Raw genomic sequence first — 16807 nt, 5'->3', positions numbered from 1 at the left:
CAGGAGGGCCAATATTCAGAGCTTAACCAGCTCAGTAGAACCCATCAGAACTTTCACTCTGGGCCTAGTCTTTGAGGCCCCAGATTATCATAATATGGTTCTTCACCATGTTTAGCTGCAGGGTAATGAAATCTTCAGTCACAGCAATTCTTAATTTATCTGCCAAATTATAGAGAACTCTCAGTCTTTTTAAGTGTTAGAGGATTCAGAGTAACCAAACCAATGAAATTATAAAACCTCAAAGTAAATTATATTTTTCATAGCTCTACCAATTCCAGGTTATTAAAATACTGGTAAAATTTTATGCCCTCTTCTTTATCCTCATGGCTGAAATTTTTGCTCCATTTGTTTTTCTAAAATGTAGGAAAGACTGAACTATTTATATCTTCCCTTGTGCTTTCTAACTAAAATATAGGACACTAGCCTTACGAATTAATTGACAGTGTGATATGATATTAAGGATTGAGGACAGGAGAAGGTTGCGTTCAGATCTTTTCTAAAGTCATCCCTTCTTATTTCTTATTTTCCTCATCTGTATAAAATGAGGGACTTGAAATAGATGGATTCCCTTAAGGATTCCTTCAGCTCCATAGTCTGTTATCTTGTGATCCTATGAAAAGTATGCCATATGACAGTTATTGTTTTCTTTTTATATCACATAATTACCAGACTGGATAGCCTCTAAAATTGTTAAGGTGCTTTAGATTTTACTTCATGAGCATCAGTGTAACATCATGGATAGGAAACAGTGGAATCATCAGACCTGGGTTCAAACTCCCACCCCTAGAAACTTGATAGCTATGACTCCCTTAACCTGTTTGAGGTTCAGTTTCTTCATTTTTAAAATGAGTATAATAATGCTTGTTGTACTACTTACCACATGGTGTTGTTTTGAGCAATGCACTTTGGAAACCTTAAAGTGCTAAATAGATGAGTTATTTTTTTAGTCATTAAAACCAATTACTTTATCACTTTAATTTGCAAGGAGATCATATGTGGACCTTTTCTCTCTCAGGTGTGGGAATCATTTGTCACTTTTGTAAGCGAAATTCTTTACCTCAGTACCAAGCCACAATGCCTGATGGAAAACTGTACAACTTTTGCAATTCCAGTTGTGTGGCTAAATTTCAGGTTTGACATTTGTTTTATGTAATCTTTATCCATATACATACGTGGTATAGGTTACTTTTGTATGTGCCATCAACTCTTAGACTGTTTAATTCTGCTTTCCTACCTATTCTGATAGGGAAATAATATATGAAAACTCCAAATTGTCTTTATACTTCTCTTTTACTGGGCCTCAGAATACTAACACGAAAGTTTAATTAAAACTGTGTCCAGTTTTGGAGGAGACGTGCCAGAATGTTTTATAGAAATTACTTTTGTATTATCCTTTATTTTATATTTTTTAACCACATTCCTTTAATTAGACTGGATAATCAAAATTTTATTTTTTGTACACCGGTTTTATTGATGGTATTACAGAAAATTTTAATGTAGTGCATAAAATCTGAGCCAGAGAATACAGAATACATCTGTATTATTTTTTCACACCCCTGATATTCAAGAGGTGAAATATAACATACTTGCATACAAATTATGTATAAATGAAGTTGATAAACTATATTTTATCAAAAAGAATTAATTTCATGTGATAGTGTCAAACATATTTTAGTCCATTATAGAGTTCTGAGGTTGCTGTGGTATGATTTACCCTAAATCTTTGGGCTGCCATAGCATATGGCTCCCCAAATTAATTGGCATCCCTGTTGCAGATGCGTCTTGGGACTGGCATTTGTTGCCCTTAATTTCTTGATATATAGTTAGAACCAAAGTTTATGACTTGATAAGCTCATAGTTTAGGTGTCACAGACTTGTGTTGGTATATTAGGCTCAAACTGCGAGCTGGTCTTGTGCCACGGCTTAAGTTCAGATCTTTACATTTTTAATTTGGAGATAAGAATGATTAATCATAAAAGAATTTCTTTACATTTAATTAATTTAGAGTTTTTAAAATTAAAATGGACATTTGAAGAAGGATTTTCTGATTGGAAGGGAGGTAGATAGATTTGTTGGTGTAACAAACAGTTCACGCCTTGGTTCTAGTTCTAGCTCTGCCACTCCTGGTTCAGGTAATTCAGGAAAATTATGTAACTGCTCTGTATTTTAGTTTCTGAATGTCTGTCATGAGGGAATTGTAGAAATTTCTTCTTAAGGTAACTTTAGCTGTGAATTACCAAGGTTTCTGAATTTAAATATACAAAAACTCTTTTTTGTCTTTTTAATATATCATTGAATATATCATTGGTTTTTAAAAATTAATTTCAAGTTCATATTTTTATGATCTATAAATTTCACATCATTTCAAGAATCATTAAGTTAATTAAAATATAAAATTATTTTTATTCCATTTGTGTTTCAGGCTCTTAGTATGCAGTCATCCCCAAATGGTCAGTTTGCAGCACCAAGTGATATTCAGTTGAAATGCAGTTACTGCAAAAATTCCTTTTGTTCCAAACCTGAGATACTGGAATGGGAGGCAAGTTGTTGTTATTTTAAAGTTAGCCTTATCATTTAGAATGAGTAATTTTGCAGATATATAGAATTTTTTTTTGTCAAAATTACTTAGATGTTTGACTCAGTTATTAATTAAATATGGTGTACTAACTGTCTTTTATTTAGTTTTCTCAGGTCTTAGTCCAATACTTTAAACATAGTAATGATAATGAATAGTTAACATTAGTCATTACAGTACAATAATATAGCATTTATTAAGTGTTTAATAATAATTTCTTGAATTTTTTCCCTGTTTTGGAACAGTTCAGTCAATGGAGTAAATGTGATCAGTCAAAAGAAAGTACGCATTTCACAGTAACATTGGTTTGGTTAGCTTTATTTTTTACATTGAGTACTTCTTTGTAGGAAATAAATACTAATTTTAGTTGTTGTAAAAACATTCTTTCCCCAGAAATTTATACATTTTTTCTTTAGTTATAAATAATTACTTTTATTTTTAGCTTTTGCTAACTTTGTCATACCAGGTTTTTATTTTTAAATTGTGTCCTAAGATATTAAGTACCTAATTTGTTAAATATTTTTAAAAATTGCTATTTCATTAGCCTTCCCTCCTTTTCCATTTTGTCTTTTCCTTTTCTTTGATCTTCTCCCATTTATGGTTCTGTTTGTTAATATGTATCCCAATTAGGGAATTTTTTTTCTGGTTATGATTGCCTTTTAAGGCACATTCTGTACTCAGGTGTGTTGTCTTACATTCATAGTTAAGCTTGTCTTGTCTTTGGGGCATATATTTAACTTGTGTAGAATCTAGCTTTTGAGTTGAAATTGACCAATATTTTTTTAATCACTTCTCTGGGTCTTCACCGTTTCCTCAGCCATATTATCAGTATATTGGCTTAGATGATCTTTCTAAGGCCCTTTTTAATCTAAAAATTTATTTGTATTTTTGATTTTTAACCTTTAGGAAATCATCAAAGCCCTTAGTTAAGCCCATGTTTGATGGTAGGGTGTTCTCTAAGAGGTTGATTGTGAAAACACTTATTTGATATCTTTGAAAAAAGAAACAGTTAAAATTTGGGAAGGGAGAGAGAAATAAACATTTATATAGTGCTAACTATATATCAAGCACTGTGCTAAGCACTTTTTAAAAATATGTCGCTTGCGCTTTACAACAACCCTGGTAGGTCGGTGTTATTATTATCCCCATTTTATAGTTGAGAAAACTGAAGCAGACAGGTTAAATGACTTGACAAGGTTCACACAACTAGTAAGAAGTGTCAGAGGCTATAGTTGTATTTAGATCTTCCTGATTCTAGCCGTGGAGCTTTGCCACCCAGTTGCTTCTCAATAATAGCTAGATTTTTAATGACATGTAAAAATTTTTGAAGTACTTTACATATGTTTCTCATATGGTCCTGAAAGGAGCTCTGTGAAGTAGAAGTTTTTGTTACCCTCATTTTATAGGTGAAGAAACTTAAGCTTGTACAGGGTAAATGACTTGCCTGTTGTCACATAGTTGGTAAATATCTAAGGCAGAATTTGAACTTGGTCTTCCTGGTCCAAATCCAGCATCTTTCATTGTTCACCTTAATTGCTTCTAATCTTAGGCAGAGTTTGGGTGGAAAAAACCCAAGATCTTTGTTAGAGCTGTGTTCTGATGCTGTATACATTGGGAACCAAGAGTCCAGTCTAGCAGAAGGTTTAATATTACTTTAATGGGAGGCATAGTTTAGTCATTGTATCCCATTGGTTAACAGGGAGAAGGGAAATGTCAATTTCTGGAGTGAGTTCAGTGGTTGAGAGTAGGTGCTTTTTTATGGCCATGAAGGCTCAACACATTTAAAGTGCTATCAGATTTAGTTCTCAGATAATCATGATATACTAGTACCCTCATTGCTTTTGCAATGTATATTTGGGTGTGTTTGGCACATAGTTCATTCCAATTTGTCTATTTCATCCACTACCCCATGATTGTCAAGTTGAAGTACTTTTTTTTAAGCTCTTCTCATTAAGGGGGTAAAAATTATTCTCTCCAAGTTCCCACTCTTATGAAGCTATCAGGCTACATATTCAGTTGGTTATTGTACCTAACTCTTGCACAGTATCATTTGGGAGAAGAGTACTAGTCATTGCCCAATCTTGTAGGACTAATTCAGCATACCCTTTTGTTTTATTATAGTTTTTCAGCTACTTCCACTATTAAGAGTTTCAGCACTGAAAACTCTGCTACCATTGATTGGCCTTAATTTTGGTTTAGAAAGGGCATGCTTGTCTTCAGTTTGATTTTAATACCCAGTTATTGGGAACCTGAGAGAAAACGAACATTCTGGGTCAACGTGGTCAGGAAGGCCAGAGTCCATATCCTGCTTCAGTTATGTATTGGCTTTAAAGACATAAACCAGTTACTTAACCAGTTACGGTTGTACGTCAGATGAGATTTTGACATGTATCAGTAGTACTACTTGACACACTGGGAGTTCCACGCATCAATGAAATTAATTAATGTGGACTCCTAGAATTCTACTAGGCCTGTTTGGTGAACACAAAAATGAAAAACCCATGATTTATGCTCTCAAGTAACTTAGGTTTCACTGGGGTGGAAAGTATGTAACGTAAGCAGATAGGTGAATTACAGAATGATTTAAGGTGGAACTGTTACAAGTAGGTGGTTAAGGGTTGGTTTTCATAAGGCAGTTGGTGCCGCTAGTGATAGTTCAGAGGTAGAAAATGGATGTATGCCTGCTCAGAAATTCTGATCTTCCCAGAGTAGAAAGTAAGGCTTTTGAGGTAGATGGCAGAAATGAGAATGGTCATCAGGAACACTGGGATTAGATCTCTGTTTCAATCCTATTTCCAACCCTTAAATAGCTGTGTGATACTGAACTAGTCATGTAACCATTCTGAAACTATAAGTGATGGTTTGAATACTTGAATTACCCTACCTCTCAGGATTGTAACTACTCATAAATCTTACAATACTTCATAATTTTGAACTTTTGTTTTGCTCCTACTCCATATTGTTATTAGCAAAGCTAGATTTCTGGCTTGCTTGTTTCTACTTTTTAATTTAAAGACAGCAGGAGCGAGCATTTTGGAGGACAATACCTGGTATACCAGGGAAGACAGGTAAATTAGGTGCCTGGAATTTATGGTCCACGTATATATATGCCCACATTGAGTCTGAAATTTTTTTGTAATGGTTCTGCCCCTCCCCCCCAAGCTAAATTAACTGCAGTTACTATGTTTACTTGGCATTTAAGTTTGTTCTTGCTTTAATTGTGTTTAGAACAAAGTATATCAGTTCTGCAGCAAAACATGTTCAGATGACTATAAAAAGTTGCATTGCATTGTTACATATTGTGAATACTGTCAAGAGGAGAAAACCCTGCATGAAACAGTAAATTTCTCTGGAGTTAAGAGGCCATTCTGTAGTGAAGGTAGGTGCTTTGTAAACTTTCACATTAATTTTTTGGGTAATTTTTATGCCAAACCTTTTTTTAAGCAGGCCAGTAGAAAAAATCATTTTTGTCTTTTGTACTGATTGTTTCGTTAGTTTGATAGATTTGGATCAGAGGTTTCTTGTCTATAAAATGGGAATAGTTATTTGACCTTTCTATCTTTTCAGGGAAATTATAAAATTAAAGTCATTTATAAATGCTGGGAAAGTCCTTTGGAATGATAAATACAGTATGATTATTGTTTTTTGATTTGGGAAGAAAGAATTGAAATGTAATCTTTCAGATTATAATAAAAATTGATCAAGTAGCATAGTCCCTTTGGGTAAAATAGTTGATACTGATTTCTTTAATATTTATATCTGTCATAACATAATTTCATTGTCTATTATTGTTCAAGGCACTGTGGATGATATACAGGTAAATATAATTCATGACTTTTGCCCTAAGCTAGTGCTTAGGTTAGTGATTAAAAACACATTAACAAGGTTAAATAAGAACAATATTTGTACCAGCAGAAGAAATTGGTAACTAAAAGAAAAAACTTCCTATAGCAGTGTTTTTTTTTTTTCTTTCTTTGAGACAGTTGGGGTGAAGCGACTTGCACAGAGTCATACAGCTAGTGAGTGTTATGTGTCTGAGTCCGGATTTGAACTCAGGTCTTTCTGACTCCAGGGCCTGCGCTGTCCACTGTGCCACCTAGCTGGCTCTAGCAGTAATTCTTAACCTTTTCTGTGTCATATTCCCTTTTGGCAATCTGATGATGCTCATGAACCTTTTCTCAGGATATTTTTAAATGCCTAAAATACAATACCTAGGATTACAAAGGAAACCAATTATTGTGAAATACAGTTATTGAGAATTGCAAAAAACAAGTTCATGGACCCTGGGTTAGGAGCTTACGTTATTTTAGTAGTTTAGGAAGGAGGGAAATCATTTCACATTGGTGTGATAACATAGGCTTTTTGGTGAAATGGTCCAAACAAAATCTCAGAGGTAGGAAATGGAAAGGCTTCTTTAGGAGATAGTGAAGGAGTTTGCTTATTTATCATTCATCAGATAATAGAATAGAGAAAGATAAAATTGTGAAGGGCAGCCAAATATGATTCTGTACTACCCTAAGGTCTTATTTGACTCAACCTAATGATGTATTACTTGCCATTTAATCATTTTATGAAGTCTTAATAATGTACTTTTGATTTTTCAATCTTATCACATTAGATTGCAAGTTTCTTAAATTCAGCAATTTACGCATTATTTGAATCTGTTTGTGTAGGTAATATAGCACCATGTGTTTTTATGGGGATGCTACAGATGACTCACCTTCCCCCCCCTTTTGAAGAAAATGACCCATAATGGTTATTTCGATATTAAATATTGATATCTCTTTCAGGCTGCAAGCTGCTTTATAAACAAGATTTTGCAAGACGTTTAGGATTGAGATGTGTTACTTGCAACTATTGTTCCCAGCTTTGTAAAAAGGGAGCAACTAAAGAACTTGATGGCGTGGTGAGAGATTTCTGCGGTGAAGAATGCTGTAAAAAATTTCAAGATTGGTACTATAAGGCAAGTAACTCACAATTTTAGATGTCTTCCTCCAGCTACTTTAAGTGGTCACTAACAGCTACATTTGAATACCTCATTACAAATGTTACAATCCGTAGTTCTTTAAAATGTCCACTGAGTGAGTTTAGAATAGTTTCTTCCTTGCAGTCAGTAAAAATACGGTTTTTGTCATTTCCGTCGATGTTTGTAACTTGAAGTAGCATTTTTCTTTAACATTGGCTCAGCTTAGTACTGGAAAAATCATAACTAAGAAACTTGATCCTGCCACTAATTTAATTTTTATCTTACATTTTAATGCTAGAGACAGAAATTGTTACACTCTGATGATTTGTAGTTATTGTGCAATTTGGTGCCTTGTTGGCATGTTGTGAACCTTGTTGTGTAGTCTTAAATAATACAATAGATATCTGTTCCCCAATTTAATTTTATAAATCAGGTTATTTTTATACCATTCGTTTTAATTAATAAAAATATTTTTGATAGCCATTTACAAATATTTAGAAATATTAGCAGGCAATTATTGCTTTGAATAGTTGAGATGTATTTTAGATGTGTTCTTTTTTTGCCACCTCAACCTACTCCTAAATTTAATTGTGAATTTTGGAGATTTTGTTTTTTTCAGTGTTTTCGAGGTGAAAGGACTCTCAATGGAAAAACAAGACACCAAAGGCATTTCTTTTGAAGTTTTAATCCAATTATTTTATTTTTTAATACTCAGGAAGGTTTAATAATTTCAGTCCATTTTGCACAGCATTGATTATCTTATAGGTGGGAGAGAGTATAAAATTGGACTGAGGTAGTCAAATATTACCCTGGAGAAAGTATTTACTAGTTCCTGTGCCAGCAACATGGAAAGCCATCTCAATAACTAAAGCTACATTATGGATTCAATTCTAAAGCATAAGAAGACAGAATTCATCACCACCTTTACAAAATTGTGAGCTACTTCTGAGGAAATAAACAATAAGAGTTTGAAATGTTGGCGAATATTATGCATTCCATTTATGAAATTGATTTGCCATTGAAATGGAACTAACTCTTGACGACTTGAACTTGGAATGACTCCAGAAGATCTGCAGTTAAATATATAGTTACTTATTAAGTTTTTTAGGCAAAAAGCAGCACTTAACAATTTTTGAATATGCCATTCTAGAACATTAAGCAATATATAATTTTTGAATTGTCAGGTATGCAAAATTGAGGTTAAAGGTTTTATTTTGTTTAAAAGTCATTTTAAAAATTACTGCTTTTTTTTGTTGATAGTGATCTAAATCTTTGAAATTCAGGTCTAAATTGAAAAGCTAGGCAGGGGAGAAATAAAATATCCTCTAATACATAGGTTGACGCATACCTTCTGTAATATGACAAGAGTTTAGAATTTTGTTTTTGTTTTTTAATCCGTTTCTTGTATTGTATTCCATTTATGAGTTTTTACTCCATTTGAGGGTTTTTTTTAATTGGCTTCAGGTAAACACTGAAAGAATTTAGAGCCTGATTTAAAATTTTTAAAAATTACTTTTGCATTCAGGATTTTTTTGGGGGGGGGGCCACATTAACATTGGCTCAGCTTAGTACTGGAAAAATCATAACTAAGAAACTTGATCCTGCCACTAATTTAATTTTTATCTTACATTTTAATACTAGAGACAGAAATTGTTAACCCTGTGATGATTTGTAGTTATTGTGCAATTTGGTGCCTTGTTGGCATGTTGTGAACCTAAGCCTTCTATATTTTTAGGTGGTTAAGATTATCTTGCAGAATTTTGTAATGTGTTCACAACTTTATGAATGTCCCTGTCTCTAGTTTATTGCTTTCTTTGAGGGTCTTACCTTGTGTTTATTTTCATACCGTAAGCTAAATGTAGAAATCTGTTAATTTTTTTTCTTGAGAAGCAGACATAAATGATTTGTCATTAAATATGCAGACTAATTCAACAAGTTGTAATTTGTTCATTTTGCCACTTGTTTAAAGGATAATTGTATTTAATGTTCTCTTTCATGCAATGTCCAATGTTGGAAAGTCAATAAAACAATTTATTTCAAAATATTAAAAAATTGGTGAAATAGCCAGTTAATTATGTAGTCATGTTTAATGCCAGTATTCTATCCATTAAACACATTTTTATTATGTATTTTCTGTCTTATTTTAAGCCCAGAATATTTTTGTATATTTGAAAGTATTTTTTTCAAGATAGTAATTTTCTTATTCAGGCAAAACATTTGTATTTACTGATCCAAGGTATGAGAGTAAAGTAGCAAGTTATCTGACAAGGACCAGCTGAGTAAACCAAAAAAATTGGTATCTTAACACAGTCAGCTATGTGCTGGTTGATCTAAAGGAGCTAAAGATGATTTATCTTAGGTATCTTAGATAAGGTTGCCTAGAGGCAGAGTAGAAAGAGGGTTTTTTTGATTGTTGTTTTTGCTGAGCCATTTTTTTAAATGCAATAATACATTTATTTTAATCTCCTTCATTCAGTTTTTTCCAAGGATTTTTTTTTAATTGGCAAAATATATCGTTATTTTACTCCAGCTTTTTTATTTAAGGTTTCTACAAAAATTTCTTACTGAACTCTCTTTAACCATACCCATAGTTTTATCTTAATTCAGTTTGGAGTTTGGCCTTAATCATATAAATTAATCCAGGCTGTATCAATCATAAACAAAACTAGCATATCTTATCTTATACTTGTACTATTTGACACAAATGATAGAGTTGTTGGGTACTCTTTTGAAATTTTCACATTTATGGTCTCTTAAGCTCCTGATTATACTGTACTTTTAGATGATCAAGTTTCATAGTATATGTTCTCTATTTTCCTTGGTTTATTACAACATAGTAGGAGTTAAAATTGAAGTGACTTGTCATCTTGTGAAAAGTACATTTAGAGTGGAATCAAATGTATTGGCATTCAGTCAGCCAAAAATGTTTGAAACAAATTTAGTGACCTTTCTCTCACGTGCATGCCTAGATAGGCAGTATCTTTCAGCTGTTTCCCAAAATAAATATTTCTTGGTGTCTTGGCACAAATTTAATTGTGGGGTTTTTTTTTGCCTTTATCTAGAATTTTTTTCAATTTACTATCTCACCATCATCCTCTTTCTTCCCTTATTGCTCCTTCTCTACACCTACCAGTTGAAACAACTGGTATAGACTGGTATAAAAGTCTCCATTCTGAAAAAGACCTACTATTTCTGCAAGATGCCCCTACTCTTTTTCTTGTTCGGGCTGTCTGAAACTTTTTTATAGAAATCTGACATTTTTTTCCCCTTGCCACTGGAGCTTTCTCATGGTTTTAAAAAGCTTTTATGACCTTTGACCACATTAAAAACTTATTTAATACGGGTCCCTTTAAGCTGTTTTCCTAGAATATCTGAAATGGCATCTAATTGATCATCATCTCTCCAGAATCTGTTATGAATATGGTTTTATTTATTACTTATTTTTGAAAGCCATTTTACAAATACACAGTTACTCAACTGCAAATACTCCATTTTATTATTGGTACTTGGCAGTGTGCGAAGTTATCCACTTGCCTGGTAGCCTCATTTTGGCTACCAAGTATGTTTTTTTAGTCAAAAGAGTAATTAGAAAATAATAAAAGCTTCCTAACAAAAGATTTGTAAAAATCTTTTTACATCTTTTAGATTTTAACACCTTTCCATCCCATTCCCTGAGGTTAATTTTAAGTTGGGGTTTGATTATTGCTGCAGAATTCAGAACTGGAACTAGGTTAGACCTAAACATCCTGATATAAGGAAGAAGTTGATATGAATTTAGTTAGTCTTGTCCAACTCTGGAAGGGACTACCTCCTGGAGTAGGGTGTTTTCCAGTCATTGGATAAGTTCAAGCAGAGGCTGGATCAACAACATTCTAGAGATGTACCTGAAAGGATTCCTACAGTGGATGGGAAGATGGTCTTTCCCTTTTAAAATTACATTCTTTTCTATTCTGTCCGTGCCTGATCATTAGAGAGGCAAGGTTTACCCAGTAACTAAAGAGAAACACATGTTTTTACTATGAAAAATAATAAATTCTCATTCTCCTAGAATGGTGAAAGTCATCAAGATTGGGAGTGGGGTGAGAATCAGGAGTGAACAGAACAAGTAGTCAGAATTTTTAAATGACAATATTGCCCAGTAGATTGTTCAGTTGGATTTTGGTTGGATTTTAAGTCTAGTGTAGTGATTTTCAAAATTTATTCCACGGAATGCCAGGGATCCTTAAACCCTAAGTACCATGAAAAGTAAAAGTGTAGTAGGTAATTTATGTTTAATTCATGAAACACATTCAGTGACCCATATTCTAAACAAAGATTTTTAGGTAATGGGGACACTCTAAATTTTTTTTTTAAAGTATCTGCTACTTTAGAAAACACTTATCTTTGGAATACAACTAAACTTGAACTAAGTTCTGAGTTTTGGCTTTTTATTGCATACATTCAATGCTGAGCAAATCACTACTCTAAAAAAAACCACAACAGAAACCCATCCATTAAGTGTGTGTGTGGGCGGTGGATGTGTTTGGAAAGAAGGGATTACAATGGTAATTGCTCTTTGGAGTGCTCTGAAAATGCATGTCTGCAGTTGGGTGTTATTTTGGGGTTTTATACATTTTCTTATTGATTATGTTAAATTCTCAGTGTAAATTATAGAAATCAGTAATTATAAAATGAAAGATTATGGTTTTCTCATTGTTCCCATCATATAATTAGAACTAGTCAGACTTTTTTTGTATACCTCTGACCTCTAGATTTCTAATTAAAACAGTATATGTACCCAGAGCCAGATACTGACAATATCTAATAGTACTAGTAGGTCTGCAATGTATTGAATGAATAAAGATTGCAGAGAATAAAACAGGTGTGAAAATGAGCCTCTACAAGTAGAAAAACTTATTCATGGAGATAATCATATCATTAATAATAATGCAGACAAGAATTTTCTACAACTTTTGTTGTGTTCTAACCCCTTGTAGATTAGATGAAGTTACCATTTTTCTGTATTTAGTTGTTATTTGTTGAGTGTAATATAGGGCAATTGAAAGCAGTCTTTTGACAGTTTAATTTCTAGTAGTATTCAGAAAGTGTTATTTAATCCATGGTCAGTTTTAAAATATTACCTGTGTTAATATTATGTCTAACTAAATATTAATGTTATTTTTTGGCTTGTAAGTATGGATAATGACTCCTAGGTAGCATTATAATTTTGGTCTCAGAAATTTGCTGATGAGAAGTGACATTGCCATCACTGGTATTCATAATTGATACTGAGAATCATTTATTCAACCTTTATTTAGCAGGGGAAAAACCTGTCCTGGAGAAAAAAAAGATCCTGTGTTCTAATCTTTGGGTATGTCTGTTACGTAAGACTTTAAGAACATAACAGTCAACATTCTTGAACAGGAATTTTGAAGTTGCAGCTTTTCTAAGATCTCCCTAGCCATAAATTAAATTATTAAGTAAATAGAAGCCATTTACCAGTTCTTTGATTATTTGGGGTCATCTGGGAAAATCATGGCCAGGATTGCTTTAAGCTACAGAAAAAATTTTAAAGTATATGGGTATAGATGTCTTACAGTTATTCAACCTTACCTGCACTTAGGTGGATGATTTTTTAAAATTGCATAGAATTTTTTTTTATTTGCAAGAAATTTAGAAACATTTGACAGGAACTGAATTTGAAATTCAACCTTTATCTTTCCCATACTTGCTTGCCTTCTTGTAGAGATGTTAGGGGATAGTGAAAATGATCAAAGGGTGGAGAAAACAGGCCAAGGATAGGCTCCAAAATAAAAATATATATATCCCTGGATAGTTTCACATTAATGAACTACTGTTTGTATATGTATATTTTTAATAGCGTGATAATTTCCTTGTTTTCATCATAAATTACTCTTTTTTCTTTCTAGAAATGTTTGAAATAAGACCTAGCCACATCTTGACTTGAGGGATTAGAGACTGACCTTCTTAAAAATAATTTCTTTAAAAAATTTTAACCTCAACGCATTAATTGATGCTATTCTAGTTTAATACAAATAGTTGTCTTAGTGTTGCTTGTAATGGTGTATTTCAGGTCAAAGCCTTTCGAAGTGATCTCTTAAGGATTGTTAAAATCCTTATTATACGTTCTATTTTTACTCAACATCTGTTGAGGTTTGGAAAGGAAATCTTTTATTGTGCAATCAAATTTAATTTTATTGTTAGATTTTTATGGTTTTTGACTGGTGTATTTACATGTGACTTGGCAATTTTGCATTAGCCTGCAATTTAAGTATATCCAGGTGGGCCTAAAACTATACCTCCATTAAATTTGGGTATTGACATATCAACTTGGGTTAATAAAACACACAAGTTCGATACTTTTATGATTTTGGTCTTTTTGACTCTTGGTAAGTAATAAGAGACTATTGAAAATTTGGTGAACCAGTCATTTTTCGCTGAGGAAGAAGAATTTTTTTAGATTGTTAATAAAATTGCATGTATATACAGCATAACTTGGGGCATAATTTTTTTTTCATCAGATTTTTTTGTAAAAATCTCATTTGGATTTGAATTTTGAAATTGATGAGAAAAGTTAATTTAAGAGATCTTTTAATTTGCATATGTGTACAATTGGATTTTTCTTTAAAAGACCTCTTACTGAAAATATCTGAAACTTTTCCTTTTATATTAAGGCTGCAAGGTGTGACTGTTGTAAGTCCCAAGGAACTCTTAAAGAACGCGTGCAGTGGCGTGGGGAAATGAAGCATTTCTGTGATCAGCACTGCTTACTGCGTTTTTATTGTCAGCAAAATGAACCTAACATGGCAACCCAAAAAGGACCTGAAAACCTACATTATGGTATGTAATGCTTCAGGTAGTAACTTGGAAAATTTCTGCAAAGTTTTCTGTTTCTCCATTTTGAAACCATACAGTATTCCGTTTCTTGCAGATTTTGAGGACAAAATTAAATATAGCTTAGAATCAGAGAATCTGAGGTTGGAAGGATCTATTTTTGTCTACAATCTATTTCCTATTCTACTTGGAATGGACTTTGAGGCAAGGTTCAAGATTGACATTTTTCGAAAGCTTTGTTACCTGAAATCAGGTTTCCTTAAATGGCACTTCATGAAAATAGTGCAAAATGTGTTAACACTTACACCTATTTCCAGATGTTATTGACGTACGCATATTTTTATCTACAGCTTTAAATGAAAATGCTGTTTTGCTGAACTTTTTAATAGGCTTGTAGATATTTTTGAATTTGTGTGTGGCTAAGTTCTACCTAATTTTATAGCTTCTGAATAATTAAATACCATAAAGAAAACATGACAAATCTCCAAAGCCATGTTAGTAGCCATTCTTATAAATGTTAGTATTAATTTATTTGCCAATAATAAAATGACTAGCATTTATGTAGTGGCTTAAACTTTACAAAACATTTTACAAATATCTCCTTTTATCGACAGCCCTGGGATTTGGTGAATTTATCCCAGTTTTACAGTTGAGGAAACTGAGGCAAACAGATTAAGTGACTTGCCCAGGGTCACATAGCTAATAAATGTCTGCAACTGAATTTGAACTCAGATTTTCCAGATCTAGAAAACAAACCATTTTGCCACTTGGCTAGCTGCTTCATTATCTTTTATCATCCCATGTTTCAAAATCTCAGGGCTTTTGAAATTAGGGAATTACTACTTCTTAAGAAAGAATCTGAGATAAAAACTGTTTCTGAAATTTAACTTACTAAAAGGAAGAATGTTTTTTGTTTGTTTTAGTGAGGCAGTTGGAGTTAAGTGACTTGCTCAGAGTTACACAGCTAGTGAGTGTTATATGTCTGAGGCCGAATTTGAACTCAGGTCCTCCTGATTCCAGAGCCAGTGTTCCATCCACTGTGCCACCTTGCTGCCCCAAGAAATAATTTTTTTAAAATGGTTTTTTGTATTTACTATGTTCCTGTGTTTTAAAATATATCTAGCACTGTGTCTTATATATGGAACACTCATAATGGCATAAAGGAAAATCCATTTTTGCTGAGATAAGCTTATTTTTCCTTTTATAATTCATTCAGCAAACCTATTTTATTGCCTAATTAGCAGAGAGATTATGCCAGATAAGCTCTAGGATATTTTAATAATTTCCATTCTAAATATACCAGAATTTTGGAACTTGATCTTCAAATTACTATTTTAAAATTCACTACAATTTAATAGAAGTAATATTAATTTAGAGGGATAATGTGCCATAATGGATTGGATTCGGGAGTAAGAAAGACCTGAGTTCACATCCCCTTTCTTACACTTATGTTTTGCGTAAGAATGTAAACTTGAGTGTAGTGATTATGGTATTTTTATCCTTATCTCCTCAGTACTGAGCACTGTGCCTGGCCCTTAATAAATTTTTCTTGATTGATAAATGATGTCATTATAGATAATCACTTTACTTCTCTGATTGTCGGGCAGCTTTGCATCCTGTAAATTTCAGAAGAGTTGAGATTAATGTTCTGGGTGGCAGTTCTCATACTAACAACATCACAGGTCTTATTGATGTAATGTTTCTTTAAAGGATTTATGGAATGAAATAAAGGTGTCTTATTTTCATTCTCTTTGTATTTAGACCAGGGTTGCCAGACTCCTCGGACGAAAGTGACAGTAAGTCTGTTAAATTTGTTACTTTTTTGACTTCATTTTAAATAATCTTTCTTCTTGTTCTGAACATAACACACACCAAGTAGAATGGGAAATTGCATGTACAGAGAAGAGAAAAAGAGGAGTTTACATGAAACTTCAGGTTTCTGTTATGTAAGGCTTATTCTTGTTGAGGGAGAGAGACAAAGTGTGTGTGTGAGACACACACACAAGATCAACCTGTCGCTTTCGAATTTATCCTATTTGGCTTTTTTCCTGTCTTTTTTTTTTTTTTTTTTTGTTAAAGATGCCTCAACACCCTAATTACTTCACCCCCCTTTTTCTTTTTTTGCTACCATATTCTTACCTCCTCCTTGCCCCTTTCCCTTGGGGGAAAAATAAAAACAAAACCTTGCAACAAATACACATATTCAAACATAATAAATCACCAAATTATCTTTCCTCATATGATACTATTGAATATTAAGATTATGTTTTACTCTGCTAAAAAACAGTGAGTGCTGCAAAATGAACTACAGGTTTACCTATACTAAATTAATTCCTGCTTCTTATGTCCTTGCAAGTTTATTTTAAGAAAGATTTTGATTTTGATTTTAATTTTTATTTCTATTAAGTTCTTTGGATTTTATGTACATTGGG

General features: G+C 32.8%; 1 protein-coding gene across 3 annotated transcripts in view; it reads left to right on the top strand.

The window, feature by feature from the left end:
• Window positions 1–16807, top strand: part of ZMYM2 (zinc finger MYM-type containing 2) — an 86553-nt gene that overhangs the window by 53217 nt on the left and 16529 nt on the right. For all 3 annotated transcript variants that reach the window (XM_027877645.1, XM_027877644.1, XM_027877643.1), the window contains 6 exons: window positions 1016–1131; window positions 2423–2539; window positions 5804–5954; window positions 7366–7538; window positions 14216–14381; window positions 16137–16171. In XM_027877645.1, the coding sequence (XP_027733446.1) occupies window positions 1016–1131; window positions 2423–2539; window positions 5804–5954; window positions 7366–7538; window positions 14216–14381; window positions 16137–16171 (758 nt within the window). The remainder of the gene's footprint in view (window positions 1–1015; window positions 1132–2422; window positions 2540–5803; window positions 5955–7365; window positions 7539–14215; window positions 14382–16136; window positions 16172–16807) is intronic.

Source organism: Vombatus ursinus, unplaced genomic scaffold (genome assembly GCF_900497805.2).
Source record: "Vombatus ursinus unplaced genomic scaffold, bare-nosed wombat genome assembly UNPS02014813.1, whole genome shotgun sequence".
Taxonomy (NCBI): domain Eukaryota; kingdom Metazoa; phylum Chordata; class Mammalia; order Diprotodontia; family Vombatidae; genus Vombatus; species Vombatus ursinus.
This window is presented reverse-complemented; position numbering and strand designations above follow the sequence as displayed.